The sequence below is a fragment of the Artibeus jamaicensis genome, unplaced genomic scaffold, assembly GCF_021234435.1.
Source record: "Artibeus jamaicensis isolate MK-2021 breed Jamaican fruit bat unplaced genomic scaffold, CSHL_Jam_final scaffold_1019, whole genome shotgun sequence".
NCBI classification, from domain to species: domain Eukaryota; kingdom Metazoa; phylum Chordata; class Mammalia; order Chiroptera; family Phyllostomidae; genus Artibeus; species Artibeus jamaicensis.
This window is the reverse complement of record NW_026522025.1, coordinates 36726928-36746108: the sequence shown is the minus strand read 5'-3', so window position 1 is coordinate 36746108 and position 19181 is coordinate 36726928. Positions and strand designations below refer to the sequence as shown.

Below are 19181 nucleotides of genomic sequence, written 5' to 3'. Positions count from 1 at the left end.
CCTCCTACCTGAGCAGATCCTGGCTGAGCTGCTCCGCCACCAACGCCTTCAGCCGGCGCCGCTCGCACTGCCCCTTCCTTTGCAACCCCTTACTGCCATCTCCAGGGGACCCCCAAAGTACCGCCGTGGCCGCGCTGCCCGCCCCACAGCGGGCCATGTGCCACCACAGCTCGGTGACGCCCGCGGGTTCCGCACAATCCCACTGCGCGCCTTAAAAAGAAATGGGCGTCTCCGACGGAACGCTCGGCCCCTGCGCCGGAATCCGCCCCCTAAGGGAAAAGGTTGACGCCTCCTGTCAACCTCCGTAGACCGCCCCCTGCGACGCCGAACTACTGTCCGGGAAAACCCGAGGCCCGGGCTGCGACGACGACACGTGACCCAGGACGGTTGTGCGCAGGCGTAGTAACTCTGTTTACAACGCGAGCCAGTGCCTCGCCCCTCCGTGCGCCTGGGGCAAACGGTCTCCGTGGGAGTAAACTATCCCTGGAGTTCCTTGGTGCCCTTGATCGTTGCTTTTGCGGGGTGCATCCATTTTAATAGGTGTTTTATTGAGAGCCAACTTTGTGCACCATGTGGGATGTCAGTGCTTTTTTCCCCCATTAAGAGATGGGTTCACAAGATCTGTCGAGCGGCGAGTCGCATTCCCTTAGTTACTGGCTTTGGGCAAGAAAAATTGGGGGAAGAACATAAGATCAGCAGAAGTCAGAACACTCCTGACTCCCATGAAAAGGCTGTATACCGCATCTGCAGTGGTGCAGTTATACACAAGACCTTTCCAGCAGCGAGTAGGGAAGTGGGAGGTTTGATGAGTTAAGAGAATTTTGAATATTTTGGCCTGAAGAAAATAGCTGGAGTGGAATAATTTAAAAGGTCTTTTGGTTTTTTCTTTAAAATTTTTTAATACTTCCTCCAAAGGAAGAAAGCTCATTCATTCTGTTTCCTGCAGAAGCTCCTTACAAGGTAACAAATGAAATACTAGTTGCTTGGAAGACATATGGACCTTGTACCATAAGATTGGTGAAGAAATTTCCATTTCTTCAAATGGCTACTTCTTCACCAATCTTATTCAGATACCTTAATTAAAATGTAACTGGATAGTTGATTCTTAATTATTGGTATAGGAAAGAGGAGTGTCAGAGGTAATAGTTAATACTTATCAAATGCTTATTAGGTGAGAAAACTGTTCTAGCTGTTTTGTATGTATTAATCAATCTTTACAACCACCATTTAGGGAGACACTTTTGAGCCGAAATTACACAAAAGTATGCACATTTAGATGATAAAAATGTAAAAAAACACAGAAAGTGAAAATATAAAAGTCAGGGGGGAGGTAGAAAAGGTTATAGGGGGTTAAATGGTGATAGAAAGAGACTTGGAGTGACACAATATACAGATGATGTATTTTAGAATTATACACCTTAAACCTATATAATTTTATTAAACAATGTCACCCCCAATAAATTCAATAAAAAATAAAGAATATGTTAAAAAAAGAAAATATAAGTCAGAGAAGTAGTTTAATTTTGGGAAGGAGGAGAAGGTTGTAATTATGAGAGGGAGTGGAAAATTTTTACATCTTGACCCAAGTGTTAGTTGCAAGAGTGTTCATCTTAATAAATATTATATTTATTATATTTTATACTTATATATAATAATTATTAGGTACACATTTGTTTGATCTGGTTTTATCTGTATTTGATTTACATTAACAAGGGTTTTAAGTGTTATGGGTTGAAGGATTAAATAAAGTTATGTCAAACATTTTGAGGTTAAAATCTAGAATATAATAGACCTGGCTCATGTGGCTCAGTAGATTGAGTCCTGGCCTACAAGCCAAAAGATTGCCTGTTCAATTCCAAGTCTGGGCACATACCTGGGTTGTGGTCCAGGTCCCCAGCTGGGGGTTGTGTGAGCGGCAACCTGTCTACATCTCTTGCACATCGGTGTTTTTCTCCCTTTCTTCCTCTTTCCTCTCCCTCTAAAAATAAATAAATAAAATCTTTAAAATATAATGAATGCCTTGGAATTCGGCTTTCAGTCAGATGGAGGTGGCTTTTCTGAGTGTCATACTAATCTGAAGTGGCTTCAGGGGTTATCTTTAGGAGTCAGCAACATGGCATAATATATCAAGACCAAAATCAGGAACTACCAGAGGCTTTGACAGCCTCTTCCACAGTCAGAACCATACCAGGAACTGTTGGCAGAACTACCTGGACTTCCACCTCTGTCAGAAGACAGTGTCCCTAAAGGGCGGGATGTCTTAGTGTGCAAGTCCCTCTGCCCCATATCCTGGGTGTTGGACTGGGATGACTGCCAGGCAGAAGGCAGTTTCCTGGGAAGATCTGAACTGGCTACATCCCACCTCTCCTCTGGGGGACCAGGGTACATCCCACCCTGGAATCCTGAATCATGGCTTAACTAGTACTAAATACTTGTGGGAACAGTGAAAAATCGAAAATAAAAAACATCCCTGATTTTTTTGTATAGCTCATTTTCTAATTAGAAGCAATTTTAAAGTTAAGCAGATGTTTGAGTAATAGTGCCATTGTTATAGTACCAAAGATATATCCTGGCAAGTAATTTTAAGTAAAACTTTCTTATCTACATGACTATTTTTCAGTACATCTTAAAAATCATTGTATTTGAATTACATGTATATACATTACTATCATGGGAATAACAAGCTAGGTGGATGCTATAGAGTGAATATTTGTGTTCTCCCAAAATTCATATATGGAAACCTAAACCCCCAGGTGATAGTATGGAGTTGCTAAGAGGTAATCAAGTCATGGGAGTGGACCCCCCCATGAATGGGGGTCTAACCCCTAATAAAGGGGGTTAACCCTTATGAAAGACACTTCAGAAAGGTCTCTCCCCAATTTTACTAGGTGAGGACACAGTGGGAAGATAACCATCTATGCTCCATGAAGCAGGCTTTCACCAGACACCAAATCTGCCAATACATTGATCTTGAACATCCCAGCCTCCAGAACCGTGAGAAATGAATGTTTAATCTACCCCATCTATGATGATTTAGCTATGACAGCCCAAGTGGATTGACACAGTGAGGATTATGAAATATCTCTTATTCATATCATCTCTTCAGGTGAGAACTACATGAAAATGATCTGAAAACAATATTTGACTTTTTTCTTTCCCTTTCCTTAAGCTTTCTTTTTTAAAAATATATTTTATTGATTATGCTATTACAGTTGTCCCATTTTCTCCCTTCTCCTTCCTTCACCCTGCACATCCTCTCCCACATACATTTTCCCCCTTTAGTTCATGTCCATGTGTCATAAGTTCTTGGCTTCTACATTTCCCATACCATTCTTACTCTCCCCCTATTTTCTATCTACCATCTATGCTACTTATTCTCTGTACCTTTTTCCCCTCTCTGCTCCTCCCACTCCCCTGCTGATAACCCTTCATGTGATCTCCATTCTCTGGTTCTGTTCCTGTTCTAGTCGTTTGCTTAGTTTGCTTTAGTTTTAGGTGTAGTTGTTATTAACTGTGAGTTTGCTGTCTTTTTACTGTTCATATTTTTTATCTTCTTTTTCTTAGATAAGTTCCTTTAACATTTCATATAATAAGAGCTTGTTGATGATGAACTCCTTGAATTTTACCTTATCTGAGAAGCACTTTATCTGCCCTTCCATTCTAAATGAAAGCTTTGCTGGATAGAGCAATCTGGGATGTAGGTCTTTGGATTTCATGACTTGGAATACCTCTTTCCAGCCCCTTCTTGCCTGTAAGGCCTCTTTTGAGAAATCAGCTGACAGTCTGATGGGAACTTCTTTGTAGCTGACTGTCCCCTTATCTGCTTCTAGAATTCTCTCCTTCATTTTAATCTTGGCTAATGTAATGATGATGTGCCTTGGTGTGTTCTTTCTTGGGTCCGGCTTCTTTGGGACTCTCTGAACTTCCTGGACTTCCTGGAAGTCTGTTTCCTTTGCCAGCTTGGGGAAGTTCTCCTCTATTATTTGCTCAAATAGGTTTTCCACTTGTTTCTCTTCCTCTTCCCCTTCTGGTACCCCTATAATGCGGATGTTGGAGTGTTTAAAGATGTCCTGGAGGTTCCTGAGCCTCTCCTCATTTTTCTGAGTTCTTGTTTCTTCATTCTTTCCAGTTTGCTTGTTTCTTTCTTTCTTCTGGTCTACTCCATTGATTTGAGTCCCAGTTTCCTTCCCATCACTATTGGTTCCATGTAAATTTTTCTTTATTTCACTTCATGTAGCCTTCATTTCTTCATCTAATTTGTAACCAAATTCAACCAGTTCTGTGAGCATCCTGAGCACCAGTGTTTTGAACTGTGCATCTGATAGGTTGGCTATCTCTTCATTGCTTAGTCCTATTTGATCTGTTCTTTCGTTTGGGCCATTTTTTTTGTCTTGTCATGCCTGTTATGTAGTGAAGGGTGGTGCATTAGGTGTTCACCTGGGCAGGGTATCCCATGTCACTGGGTTGTGGACACAGTATGTAGGAGAGGGGTCCGAGAGGGATTAGGGGTGCTTGCTCCGCTCTCTGCAGGATTTCAGTCACTTCCCCCACTTCCTGCAAGCAAATTTGGCCATTCTGTTATTGATTCCTGTGTGGGTGGGTTTGTGTATGTCCTGGGACCCTGTGGGTTTCTCCACTGAACTCTCCTGTGAGGCTGGGAGTTCCTCCCAGCACCGCACCCCCCACAGGTGTTTGCAGTTGGTGTTTTGAGGCTTTATTTCCCCAGACTGGGACCCTGGGTTCTGTGGTCTGTTTTGTTCTCCAGTTTTTCCTGGTTTATCTGCATGCAAATGTGGGACTAGATGCACCGTGCCCCTCTACAATCCACCACCTCACTGGGTCTGCCAATTACTGCTTTGCACACCCAGGGTCCTCCAGCTCTTCTTCTGCGAGCTCTCTCTGTCCCAGCTGCCTGACTCCGCCCCTTTTACTGGTCTGGATAAATGTGTCTACTTTAACTCCTTGGTTGTTGGACTTTCATACAGTTCAGTTTTCTGTCAGTATGGGTTGTTTTTTTGTTTTTAAATTGTTTTCCTTATTTTGGTTGTGCAAGGAGGTACAGTGTGTCTACATATGCCTCCATCTTGGCCGGAAGTCTCCTTAAGCTTTCTCCATCTACTCACCTTTCTCCCATTCATTTCGTTTGTCTTTCTACTTAAAATACCAGGAAGCTAATGAAATTTAAGTTTTAGGGCCCCCATTTGCACAGGGCCATTCCAAGTCTCTAGTAGTGTCCCTAGCAATGTTTCTGCTTGGGTATGTTTTTTGTACTTTTGCAAAAGTAAGAGATTTTGACCATAAATGATCAAGATTTTTTTCCCTGTAGTCAAGTGTCCCCTCATATCTGATGATGTTGAGTGACTAGAGGCATTTTGGGAATTTAGCCACAATGAAATTACAGTAGTTTACATTAGCAAGATGTATTTATTGATTTATAATAACTTCCACATCTAGATAAGTTGCTCCTCATCCAGGTTTAGAAATGCCTTCTAGGAATACTTCATTGATTCATCCCACATGGTGACATGAAGTGATAGAGCTCAAGGTCAAATCATTATGTGAAAACATTTTGTAGTGAAGGGTGCTGGAAATGTACAGGTAATGAAGAAGGCACATCTGGCCTGCGGGGTCTGTATGTTGTGGCTGCAATGAACGAATTCACATGGACTACAGAAGTCCTGTGGAGAAAAAGGGATGGCATGGCCACTCTCTAAGCAAGAGAGAGGGCCCTTATCCCTGCCTGGACAGGCTTTTATTGCTTTTCTGGTGACATTACATTGAGGATGATCCCCATTTGCTGTGCACAGTTTCCCTTTAGGTGATTACTTTTTACAGATAACAAAGGAAAGAATGTTGCTAGTTACTTCAAAGAGAAGGGTGTTGCAGATCAAGGGGAAGAGTGGTTGAACTGGTTACACTCCATACTTGGGAGGTTTAGCAAAGATTTTAGAAAATTACTTTAGAAATATGAGGTAAGCAGATGTTCCTCAATTTAGGGTGAGGGAGTTTTAGCAAAAGCAAGCCTCAAAGCACCGTAGGTATAATGCAGGCCTGGTTTCCTATGGGAAAGCTGATCCATGGGTTTGGCTTCCTGTGTGCTGACTCGCACCTGTGGTTTTCCAATATGGCTGGGCTACATTCACCACGTGAAGCGGATCAGTTCCCTATAGTATACAACAATAAGTAGAACCTTCAGTTCTCATTGGTGCCTAGTCAGAACAAAAGGAATATTCTCAGTAATGCAGAACATGGAGTTTTCCCATTCTTTGGGAATCATACAAAATAGAATTTGTTAGAATTACTGTATTTATAACCTGTTTGTGATATTAGCTTTCCAGAAATTGTACTCTGTTGTGATTTCTTTTCTCATTCTAAATAATTATTCTCATACCTAAGAAAATAATAAAGGGCAGCCATATGATATATAATTATTTCAGTGGTATTCCCATCACTGTATCATCCTCTTGTTTATTTTTATTCGATCTTGCAAAATAACATTTGGGCTACTCTAAGAAATAGGAAAGAGGCATTTATCCAGCAAATATTTTTAGAGAGAATAAAAAAGATAATTTAATATATTTATTTATTGCCAGTGGAGTTTTAAAACATTTTCTCTGCAAAAAGGAAGGAGAGGTGATGGACTGTAATGTTCTTCTGGCTGTACTTGTGCAAAATAAAGGCACTAACTAGAATGATGATGAGTGAACAAGGTTTATGACTAGAGCTGTTCTAGAGCTACCATTAAGTACACAGGTATAGAACAAACATTTCAAAAATTTATGCAGAACCAAAAAAGACCCTGAAGAGCATCAGCAATCTTGAGAAAGAAGAACAAAGTTGGAGGGATCACAATACCTGATATAAAACTAAACTACAAGCCTACTGTAATCAAAGCCATCTGGTACTGGCATAAGAACAGACATATAGATAAGTGGAACAGAATAGAGAGCCCAGAAATAAACCTGTGTCTCTACGGTCAATTAATATTTGACAAAGGGGGCAGGAACACAAAATGGAGTAAAAATGACCTCTTCAACAATGGTTTTGGGAGATCTGGACAGCTAAATGCAAAAAAATTAAACTTGACCACCAACTTATACCATCCACCAAAATAAACTAAAATGGATAAAAAATATAACTTGTGACACCATAAAAGTCCTAGAGGAGAACATAGGCAAGAAAATCTCAGATTTTTCATGCAGCAATATTTTCATTGATATGTCTCCTAGAGAAAGGGACATAAAGAAAACAATAAACAAATGGGCCCTGGTTGGTGTAGCTCAGTACATGGGTCTATAACCAAAGGATTGCAGGTTCAGTTCCCAGTCAGGGCACATGTGTGGTTTGTGGGCCAGGTCCCCAATAAGGGGTGTGTCAGAGGCAACCACACAATGATGTTTCTCTTCCCCTCTCCTTCCCTTCCTCTCTCTTAAAAACAAACAAACAAACAAACAAAAACAAATGGGACTTCATCAAATTAAAAAGCTTCTGCGTGGCTAAAGAAAACATCAACAAAATGAAAAGGGAACAAACCACATGAGAAAATATATTTGCCAGTGACACCTTGGACAAGGATTTGATCTCCAAAATATATAAAGAATTTACATGACTTCACACCAGGAAGACAAACAATCCAATGAAAAAATGGGCAAAGGACCTAAATACACACTTCTCCAGGGAGGACATACAGGGGGCCCAGACGTAAGAAAGCTTGTTCAACATTACTGGTCATCAGAGAGATGCAAATTAAAACCACAGTGAGATACCACTTCACACCAATCAGAATGGCCATCATAACCAAATGGAGAAACAACAAGTGCTGGCAAAGCTGTGGAAAAGAGGGAACCCTAGTAGTACACTGTTGGTCTGAATGCAGACTGGTGCAGCCACTGTGGAAAACAGTATAGAATTTCTCAGAAAACTAAGTATGGAACTGCCTTTTCACTCAGCAATTCCACTGCTGGGATTATATCCTATGAATACTGAAACACCAATTCAAAGAACCTACACACCCCAATGTCCATAGCAGCAAAATTTACAATAGCCAAGTGCAGGAAACAGCCTAAGTGCCCATAAGTAAGTGGGTAGATAAAAAAAAAACAACTATGATACATTTGCACAATGGAATACTACCCAGGAGAAAGGAGGAAGGGAACTCCTACCCTTTACAACAACATGGATGGAACTGGAGAGCATTATGCTAAGTGAAATAAGCCAGGCAGTGAAAGACAAATACCATATGATTTCACCTACAAGTGGAACCTAATCAACAAAACAAACAAGCAAGCAAAATATAACCAGAGACATGGAAATAAAGAATGGACAGTAACCAGAGGGGAGGGGAGAGGAAGATAACAGGACAAAGAAGGGGAAGGGTCATTAAGGAACATGGGTGGAGGACCCATGGACAGAGACAAGGTAAGGGGTGGAGGATTGAATGTGGGAGGTGAGGGTAGGTAGGGCGGGGGAGAGTAATGGGAGAAAATGGGGACAACTGTAAGTGCACAACAACAACAACAAAAAGTTACACTGAAATAGGCATATTGACCCAAGCAGGATGGTGTTTGCAGTGTGGAGAGCAACTCAGCACAGGGATCCCTGTGGCAGTTGCGTTGGCTCTCTTTCAAGAGCCAAAGGCCCCAGTCTCTCCTCACAGGACTCCTGATGACTTTTCTCTGCCAGAGTCCAGGATGCCCAGAAGTTGTGTTCCAGCACAGCAAAGTAGATTCCATTGAACTAACCATCATACTGATAATAATTTAAAAAGCTGAAGAAACAAGTAAAACATAAATAAAAATTTGAATGTCGCAGAGAGGAGCCAAATGAAATAGAAACTGGTGGCTATGATCCAAAAAAAGGAAGCCCACAGATGTTACAAATCAGAGTCCATGTGCCCAAAGGAGATGTCAACCCCATGCATGAAGCAGAGAAAAGGTAACAATGTATTTCATGTACGTGTCTCACGATAAACTTGTAGACTGACAGAGGGCGGACACACATGGACTTTACATAAGGGGAAGGAGACTGAAGAACAACTGGTGATGCTATTGTAAGGTACTTTTCATATGGAAAAAAGTACAAAATGGACTATAGAATTGAATAACTAACCTCACGTTATAGAGTTTTAAACAAACATATATTTCAAATGTCCATATACTGCTCATTTGCTCAGAGTAAAAACAAAGTTTGCAGTTCTCGTGTGTAACATTCCGTTGGCCATTGTGTCATTATTACTAAGAACATGTTTCCACCGTGTACATTTGTTAGACTGTCAGTTACTGTCAACAATCCACAGTGGTAGAGAATCAAAACAATCTAGTTAAAAATAACTTTCATGAGAAAAAAATACTTATCTAGAATCAATGAGCATTAGTTAGCTATTCTGGATATATGAGAAGGGCAGAGAGCTGACTGTTGGGAGGGCTGTGAAGACGGCAATGGTTGTTGAAGGTGTCAGGCTGACTCCTGACCCTTTTTCTGTGTCTGAGTGTGGCATTGTTCCAACTCTTGGTCACCAGCCTTCTCTTCAGACATGCATTTACTGCTTCTCATTGCCACACATGACATTTACCTATATTTCTTAGATTCCAAAGTACATATTTTCTCACATTTTACATATCTAAAAAAATTAGATATGTAAAAACAAAGACACCTGTATTTCTTAGATTCTAAAGTATACATTTTCTCACATTTTACATATCTAAAAAATTATTACATATATTTTAAAACAGGTATCAACAGTTGTTTTATAATAGATGTGCACATTTAAGGATCTCTTCTTTTCCCTAATCTTACACTTCTTAGTATCTTAAATTTTTTAAAAATGACATATTTACTATTATTGCTGCTAAAGGGGTAATTGTATCTAACATAAGTTTTACTGCTCAAAAAGAAAAAGAAAAAAGTAGGTACTATAAAATCTAATATATTTATATAGTCCTCAAGCACATTTTAAATATCATAATTAAGTGTCCAAGCCACTAGAGTAAAAACTACTTTGTTTTTCCTCAAATAAATATTTTTGTTTCATATTTTCTACCTGGAAGATACTTACACCATTTTCAGGGCTAACTTTAACATTTAAATACAGTGATTAAACTTGTACTTGTGGTAATACGCGTATAGTATAGGTTGCCTGGAGGTCTAAGTATGACTTAAATAATTTGCCATATTCTGCATGCTTCAAGGCAAATTTCTTAAAGTTCTTGTATGAAATGTACTCTGAGTTCCGTCTAGCTATTTCCTTAAGGAGTCTGGAAACATGAAAATCTGACACTCCCAAAGCTTCCGAAGTACAGCAGAGAACTAACTCCTGTTCTGTTGTGAAACCATCCTCAAGATCAAAAAGCATAAAAGACATCTGCAGAGTCTTTTCAGTGTCGGCAGCATTGTATAGGACAGTCAGTACCTAACACGTAGTCTCTGAAATTTACGTGTTGCTGTCACCAGTATTCCTGTCAAAAAGGACAAAAGATTGTCTCAAGTGTTCTGGAATTAGCAGTTTTAAATAATTTGAAAATTCTTCAATTCTTGTCTTCTTTTGTGACAACTGCGATTGCAGCATATTCATCCAAATGATGATGGATATTATCCCAATCTAACTTCAATTTCTGGCTAATTTTTGTAAATTACACCAAACCAGCTTTCATGGGTAGTTGAAAGTTACCTGTAGTAATCATCGATCTGCAGTCTTCAGAAGTGTGGTGTGTCACAGGCACCCCCAGGGCATTTGCCATGTTGATCCTCACTGTATTGGCAAAAAGGATGTTTTGTTTTTTTTTCCCTTGGTCATTTAGGATGTAAACAGGCATAAACTCTACTTCTTCCCTAGTGAAGAGTTAACTCAGGGTCAGCATACATGGCTGGAAGCCTGTAAACCTCTGCCAGGTTTTAGTCAGCGTGTCCAAGGTATTTGGGTACCTGAGCAGTACTGATTGCATGGGAACACCTAGAGAAAAGGCCCTCAGTCTAATAGTGACCAGATATGTGCAATGGTACACCCTCCTTCTAGGATCTGTGGCCACTTCATTTTGGATGTCACTAGCTTCAGGATTTCACCCCAGGTAGTCTTTCTGGAGTTGCGGTCCTCTCTAGTTATAAGCACTGGCTGTGGCGATAGCACAAATTTCCCAGCTATGGGATCTGTGCACTTTGACTTGTAGACCGTCGAGAGTAACCCTGACCCAACTCATGTGACAATGTTAGAGGAAATTGACAGTTATTTTAAAACATAGCACAGCACCCAGGAAATGGCTGTTTTTTTCCCCTTTGTTTCTTGCTTGTCCCTGCGTGCCAGAGATAATGATTGCTAGAGATAACATTTGTGTGCTAGAGACAACATTGTGTCTCTGTGTGCTACAGATAACATTTCACTTCTATAAGCTGCTTCTTGCTTTCCCACCAGAAGTAATGGTCTAAGTGACAGACCATCCCTCACCCTATATAAGCAATTGCTCCCCATTGATCGGGGCCCAGAATTTGGAGACTGCCTCCTCTGGGTCTGCACACGTAAATAAAGGAACCACTTTGCTTCCTCCAGTGTTTGGCCTGAGTTCTTCTCATAACAATAGCACCAAAGAAAGTGAAGTGTGGTTCAGTACAAAGATAGGGGCCTTGTCTCCAGCTGCCCCTTCACTTTAACCAGGAACCATGCTACAAAGAAAATCACCTGAAACAAAAATCTGATGGCTGGTTTCACCAATTTTCTTCTCCAACTCTTGGTAGGCTTGGCTGGGTGAGCAGAACAGCCTACGGTGGACAGCATGACCACAGGCCAGGGGGTGGTGATGCAGGCAGGACATGCCCACAGGCACCGGCATGGTGCCCATGAAGATGATGCAGGCCCAGTGCCATGCACTGATGTGCTTCTGCTGCACCACGGGGTTGGTCATGGTGCAAGAGGTGAAGGAGGACTCCCATACCTCCAACTCTCAGTTTGGGGACCACTGGGCCATGAGGCTGACTCTTCAGCAATCTCAAGACACAGGTAGCTGGGATAGGGGGTCAGCCCTCAGAGCCCACTCCTTCCAAGTGGTGCTCTTTCTATTCACACATAATTAGAACTTAGAGGCAGTTGGGTATTAATAAGAAATGATGTATTACCCTTAAAAGCTGAAAAATTAAAAATGGTAAATGTTACAGCAGGAGAATTAGAATCGTACCAATACACTCTTTGTTGCTTTTTGTAAACATCTTTTGATATATATGCTTAATAACTTATTTTCATATAGCAATTTCTGGCATTTATATTGAGCATATAGTATATAGCTACTAGGGTGATGTGGACACCGGCCCGCAGTGTCTGAGTCATTATGGATGAAATGAGACATTCACACAGGAGGAGAAGGGCGGGCATGGCTTTTATCTCAAGGGGAGCAAAAGCCTAGGTTTTTGCCATGACCAGCCTTTATTGGGTTTCTCTACACATTACATGAGGGTCCTCATTTACTATGCACAGGTTGCTTTTGATGGTTACCCTTTACAGAAAACAAAGGAGCCAATGCTGCTAATCACATCACAGAAGAGGGATATTTGCAAACGAAAAGGGCTAAAGTGATTGAACGTGTTACACTCTTCCTTGGAAGGTTTAGCATGGATTTTAGGAAGTTACTTTGCAGTAAATGTTTGCCACTGGGGGCTGGGCCCACGCCATGCAGAATGGTCTCCTACACTAGGGATATATTAAATATATGAATATTTATGACAATTTTTAAATTTAAATGCCACTATTATTACAGTTCACTTCCTGTGAGATGCTTTGGCAGCTGGTAAATCAAATTCATTTTCTCTCTCTACGAATTGATTTCTACAGAGACAGTAATATCCCTTTACGCTAAGAGGTTTAACTGATGGCACTCTCCAGCCTTTGTATCTGTTACAGTCATCCACACCCACTGAGAATTAGAATACATCTGTTATCATACGCCAGAATCAGCCGTGGCACGATTGATTCACATACTTAACATTAGTCCACATGAACCGGTCAGCATTCTAAACTGATGTAAGTAACAACAAAAAACCTTAGTATCACCTTTGTCAGCAATAGTTTTTCATTAAAATGAGTCAGGATTAGTTCATCAGTTCATTGTGTCAACATACACAGTCAACAAACTCTGTCTCTTCCTTTTATTGCTGTCCTTTGGAAATGATCAAGAGGGACGCATAATTAAAGCTGTGTGAACCCGGCTCTCCTCTGTACTTTGTAGCATTTGCAACTCTGACAGTGCTATATGGAATATTCCTGTGTTTGCTAATTGTTCATTTAAATTCTTTTTCTCAGAATTAAAAGTCAAATTGAAGGTTTCTGAGAGATGTTTCTATTTCTTGCAGTACACTAGGTTAGCAATAAATAGGAATAGCAGTGAGCACTCCAGAACCAGTTAAACAGACATAATTGCAGTGTAAAGATTATGGGCTTTACACCTGATGCATCTAGGTCAGATCCTGGTTCCAACACGCAACACTGGGCACTGGCCAACCTCATTTTCACATCTGTAAACTGGTGATACTCCCCACCTTGCAATGTTGTTATGAGGCAAAGTATAATGCATATAGAAAATTTGGCTTTTATTAGTAAATATAAGCTGCTGCGATGCAATGATAAGAATTCTTAGGGACATTCCCCTTTCTTCTGTCCCTGGAAGAACTATATCAGTGAAAGAAACATTGCTTCCACCAAAGAAACACAATTGTAGTTTCTAAGGAGTCACAATCTGGCAATGTTATTGGTGTATCCCTTGCCAAGAAGAGCAGCCCAAGAGAATGAGTAGCCCCTTGAGCTGGTATTGTTCTTAATTCTGTAACTCGTTCCACTCTTATTCCTGTATTCATTACTATTCTTAAACCCTGTTTAACTGCATTCTGTGTATACTTAAGGGAAAGTTCTATATGACTGTGTCATCTTTTTTATAGTTCTCCCACAGTGCTTAGCAGTGCATCAGATACATTATTTATTTATTAAGCAAATATTTGAGTTCCTACAATGAGCCAGTCTCTTTTTCTAGGTGCTGGATATAAGTCAGTTAATAAAACAATAAAAGGTCTCTGCCTGTGGAGCTTAGATGGTAGGGCACAGGGGACGTACGGTATTCAATTCTTGTTGCCCTGAGTAGGACAAAAGGACGTTTGGATCCTTTTCCTAAATCTCTTACCAACTTAGCTGGAGAATTGAGGCAAGTAATCTAATAATGGATATGCTTCCCTACTTTGCATTGTTTAAAAAAATATGTATATATGAGAATCTTCACATCTCTTGTTAATCTTCCCAGTATAAGTAGTTCTTATGGCGTGTTTTAAGAGTGCATATTCATCTAGTCATATCTGGCTTCAAACCAATTAATATACTATATAGTCAAGAGATTTGAAAATAGAATTTTTAATGGTTAAAAATAGTTAAAGGAACTTTTAACCAAGAAAATGAAAATTTATACCATTGTAGGTTTGCCTTTCAATATGGCTAATCTTTAATATGCATATGTAAAAGGCACTATATGTTAATAAGGTAAAGAATGCAAGAAACTAAAACCGAGTCTTTCCCCAACTTCCTTTCTGTACAAGTGTATACATTGTAAGGAGGGTGCTTTTATGTGTGAAATACAATAGAAGAAAATCAACATTATGTTACAAATTCATACACATTCTCAGATTTTTTTCAGTAACATTTGCCAGGATACTTATTTATAATAAAGTATGTTAAAACATTTTTTCCTAGTGCAGCTTAAAGAAGTTGATGAACAATTTTAAAAAATCACTTAGAAGTTTGATTACTGACCTCTCACAGAAGATATAGAAAAGTCAATATTTTTTTCTTGTTTCTTCTTTTAGAAATGTCCAGATCAATTTGTTCACTATGTCAGGTTGTTCTTGTTGAAGCCAATGGCTGGCTTCTGACAAAATAACTAGGCTGAAATAGTTTTTAACGTAAGTCTTTGTGACTTCAGCCATCTCAACCTCCATGTATGCGTCTTCCTCTCCCCACAGCAGTAGTGTTGGAGTGGTCACCATGGGACGTTTGAGAGGCAGGCAGCTGTAAAAACAAAACATGTGGGCTTGAGATTCATTTTGAAAGTTAAAACATTTTTTTCATAATGTTTACTTAAGCCACACGTTCTTAAAGGGGGCAATATCGCCACCAAAAGAACATGGGTTCTGTGAGAGTGAAAAAACATCTTAGTCTCTCTCTATATAAACTATAGATATATATGTATTACATAAGCAAATATTACAATTTCATGGAGTGGGGGCAAGTTGGGGAAATGTCTACAAAGGCTCCTTAGAGAGGTAATGGTGAAAAAATGATTGAGAAATACTGCTTTAGGCAACTGATCTACACAATAAAATATTTAAAAAGCTATTCAAGAACGAGCCCAATAAAATTTTTAATCGGAAGAGGCTAGCAAAATTTATGAGACCTATAAATATGAAATTCGATGAGAAATAATTTGCCTTAAAAGTTTACTAGAATTTCTCAATGATGTGATGAAAGAGCTTTAAAAAGTGTTATTGTTTAAATATACTTTAAATTGTTTCTTAGATAACCTAATGTATTTTGTGTGAAAATTGGAACTGGAAAGTCAGAAAATATATGTGGACTGAGACTTAATACTACATAACACTATATTTTGCAAGAAGAATCTTTTTAAAACAAAGTTTTATTGTATATTTTCTTAGTACAGAAAAGTATAAAAATATCATGCATAATTCCATCACTAAAAGAGAATTTTTGTCATTTTCTATGCATATATTTAAAGCCATATGATAAAAACAATGCAATAAATACACATGATATACATATGCAAATTACATATTAAATTGTAACTTTAAAACATTCTCACTTCATAAAGTTTTAAAAAATAACTGTAATATGGCATAATAATTCATAAACAACTTGATTCTTCTCTTATAATTGAATATTTAGATCACCCTGTTGTTTTAAGTGATAATATCATGAGCATTCTGTGGACAAATCTTTGTTGGCATTTCAGATCATTTCTTTGGGTAGCCCTGAAAGAGGAATTCCTGAAGGAATGAGCATACATATTTTTAAAGCTTTGACATCTTCTGGTACACTATTTTTCAAAACGGTGGGATGGTATTAATTACACTCCTATTGATAAGAAAAGAATGAACATCTAAGTAGACATTCTCCAGCACTGACTCACATGTTCACTACTGATCAAAAGGTTTGACTTGTGGCTACTTGGGGTTGCTAGATGCTGCTGGAATGTGCAAGGACACCACATACGTCCACCAAGGACTTACCTTTTGCCTCCCCTGCTAGTGGTCATCATTTGGTTGTAATGCTCCTAAAAATTCTTTATGAATGGCTAAACTGATAAAAAATATACTCTATACTTAATTATTGATACATGAATTACTATAAAAACTTGCAAGCCACTTAAATTCTAGAGCTCATAAAATGTTCAACAATAAAACATTTTTAACAATTGTCTGCACATTTAACAATATCTGAGCATGTTATAATTGAATCAGTAAGATGAGAGTTTAAAAAGGGTATTAGTTAAAAAACAAAAAGAAACATAAATTCTTTACCAGGTCAAATTGAAATTAAAAGGGAGGAGTTTCCAGAAAACTAAAAGTAAAACATATTCTCTGGTCCTGCAATTTCAGATTGCTAAATTTCCCATGAAATATAAGTTATATGTAAAACAATGTATGTATAGTTTGGTGGCTACAGTTAACACTAGTTATTGCATATTTGAAAGTTGCTAGGAGAGAAAGTCTTAAAAGTTTTCATCACAAGAAAACTAAATTTTATAATTGTGTATGGTGATTAATGTTAACTACTTATTGTGGTAATCATTTTGCAATATATAGAAATATCAAATCATTTTGTTATATACCAAAAACTAATATAATGTTATATGTCAGTTATACTTCAATAAAAATAAGTAATAACATAAAACAGAGTAAAACATTAAATATTTTAATAGAGTAGTTTTTAATATGTTAAACTAAAGAACATATTGGGAAACATGATAAAAATTTCTAACAATGATTGATCTTAGTAAGCATAAAAACAATTTGAAAGACCTACAAAACTGTAACAAGTAGTAAAAATTATTGCTATATATTGTTAATCATTTATCCTGTAAAAATGTATTTTAACATATTTCTTTCAAGTTAGTCTAAATTTAACATGTTACTCCTCCAAAGTCTGAGTAATCAGATGATTTGTCAGTATTGAGGCAGTATTTTCCAGAGTGTTATATACTCCATCATTATTTTCATATGTGGAAATATTTAATTATCTTGATTAAAAAGAAAATATAGAAATAATAACACCCACCATTCAGCCCGAGAAATCAAACACTGAAAATATAATTACATCTTTCTGCTTACCTTTCCTTAGGCTAACCATTTCTTTCCTTCATCTCATCCTAAGGCAGTGGTTCTCAAAGCATGGTCACCAGACTAACACGAACAGCATCAACTGTGACCTTGTCAGAAATGCCAGTTCTTGGGCCCCATTCCAGATCACTGAATCAAAAACTTTAAGGGTGGGATCAAGCCATGCATGATTTAACACACCCTCCAGGAGATCCTGATACTAGCTGGAGTGAGGAACCATTGCCTTAGTAGTAATGACTACGTTGAATTTGGTCCTTAACAATCCCCATGAATGTTTTTAAACTTATCTGTATCAGGATATCTGTACCCCATTCCTCTGGTTCCTTAAGGAGAGATTTTCCATAAACCCTCCTGGATCTTTGCCCTACCCTTGATTGGTGAGGGACAGTTGCTGGTTTGGGGTTCTGGGCTAGATGGCTCTATCAAATAATATGTCCTTCCTCAGAGCAAGAGATTTAATTTCTTTCTCCTTCCCTTTCTACCTGATTGGTTGGAGGCAGTGACCTGAGAGGCAGGGGAAGTCTAGTTTGTTGGGCAAACTTTCCTACAGGCAAACTGCTCTAAAGTCTATACTGGCAGTAGGGAGTTAGCAAGACCTTTTCAGCTCTCATATTAAGCCATAGCCTTCAACCTATCCTCGGTCAGTAACGAAGGTGATATTTTGGTTTTCATCTATTGACTCATTTGATTTCTCAACTAGTTCAGAAACTGGGCAGGAAAAGAAGGTGCTATTTGTCAGATTCCCCAAATACAGTACATATGTTTCTGTAAACAATATGTAGCAGTGTTTTGCATTTTTAAAACTTTGTTAACTAGTATATTGCATATATCCTTCCACAACTTGCTTTTGTCTCCCGGTGTTATATTTTTAAGATTTATCCATTGATGATACATGTAGTTCTTCATTTTCACTCTTGTGTGAAATTCCATCATACTATTGTACCACAGTTGATCCATTCTCCAGTGAATGGGCATTTAAAATTTTCTAATTATTTTGATAATTCAAATAATATTGAACTCATTCCTGTACATGACCACTTGTATACATGTGGAAGAGTTCCCTTACAGTATATCCCAGTAACAGAACTGCTTCCTCAGAGAGTATGCACATCTTCAGCCTTACTTGGTGTTGTAAAGTTGTTTTCCAAACTGATTGTATGCTCCATAAGCAGCATATAAGAGTTCACTTTGGTCCACATCATTGCCAACATTTGTTTTCAAAAGTTTAATTTTCTTCCCAGTCAAATGAGTGCGAAACACTCTTTGTTTACCTGATGTGGTGGAGACTGCTCCCCCAAACTTCTTCCCTTCCACTACAGTGATAGAAAATCCAATTTTTAGCTGGACAAAGGACCACCCAGAATAAAGACTGACAATGTTCCCCAGGCTTCTTGCAGCAAAGTGAGGATACATGGTTTATAAGAAGTAATCTGTACAATTTCTAACTTGTGCTCAATTGCTCCCCCTCACTTTTCCCACTCTCTACTAACTAAAATACAGATGTGGTGGTAAACCATCTTGGACCACACAGACAAGGGCAATACCTGGGAATGGCAGAATAACAAGATAAAAATTGCCTAATCTCTGCCACGGAGTGACGTAACAACTTTGATAATTTCATGGAGTACAGCCACCATAACAGCCCAACTTTCACTTGCTAGAGAAATAAATTTCCCTTTTTTTAATGCCACTATTACTTTAGCTCTCTATCACAAGCAGTGAAAACTATGTTCTATATCTACTAGTACAGTTGAGCATCTTTTGTGTTACTGTTAGATTCCTCTTCTGTGAATTACCTTTTATTGTCTTTT

General features: G+C 38.7%; 2 protein-coding genes and 1 pseudogene across 4 annotated transcripts in view; 1 reads left to right on the top strand and 2 right to left on the bottom strand.

The window, feature by feature from the left end:
* The window catches only part of BTBD8 (BTB domain containing 8), a 97460-nt gene extending 97152 nt beyond the window's left edge, over positions 1-308 (bottom strand). For 2 of the 3 annotated variants that reach the window (XM_053655594.1, XM_053655596.1), the window contains exon 1: positions 9-308. In XM_053655594.1, the coding sequence (XP_053511569.1) occupies positions 9-157 (149 nt within the window). In that variant the 5' untranslated portion in view covers positions 158-308. The remainder of the gene's footprint in view (positions 1-8) is intronic. The other variant, XM_053655598.1, reaches the window with a different exon arrangement.
* A 1805-nt stretch (positions 309-2113) lies between these two features.
* LOC128625864 (cytochrome c oxidase subunit 6B1-like) lies at positions 2114-2422 on the top strand (annotated as a pseudogene).
* Positions 2423-14793: 12371 nt separating this feature from the next.
* Positions 14794-19181, bottom strand: part of EPHX4 (epoxide hydrolase 4) — a 49085-nt gene continuing 44697 nt past the window's right edge. Inside the window, exon 7 of the mRNA XM_037154433.2 lies at positions 14794-15025. Within this exon, the coding sequence (XP_037010328.2) occupies positions 14794-15025 (232 nt within the window). The remainder of the gene's footprint in view (positions 15026-19181) is intronic.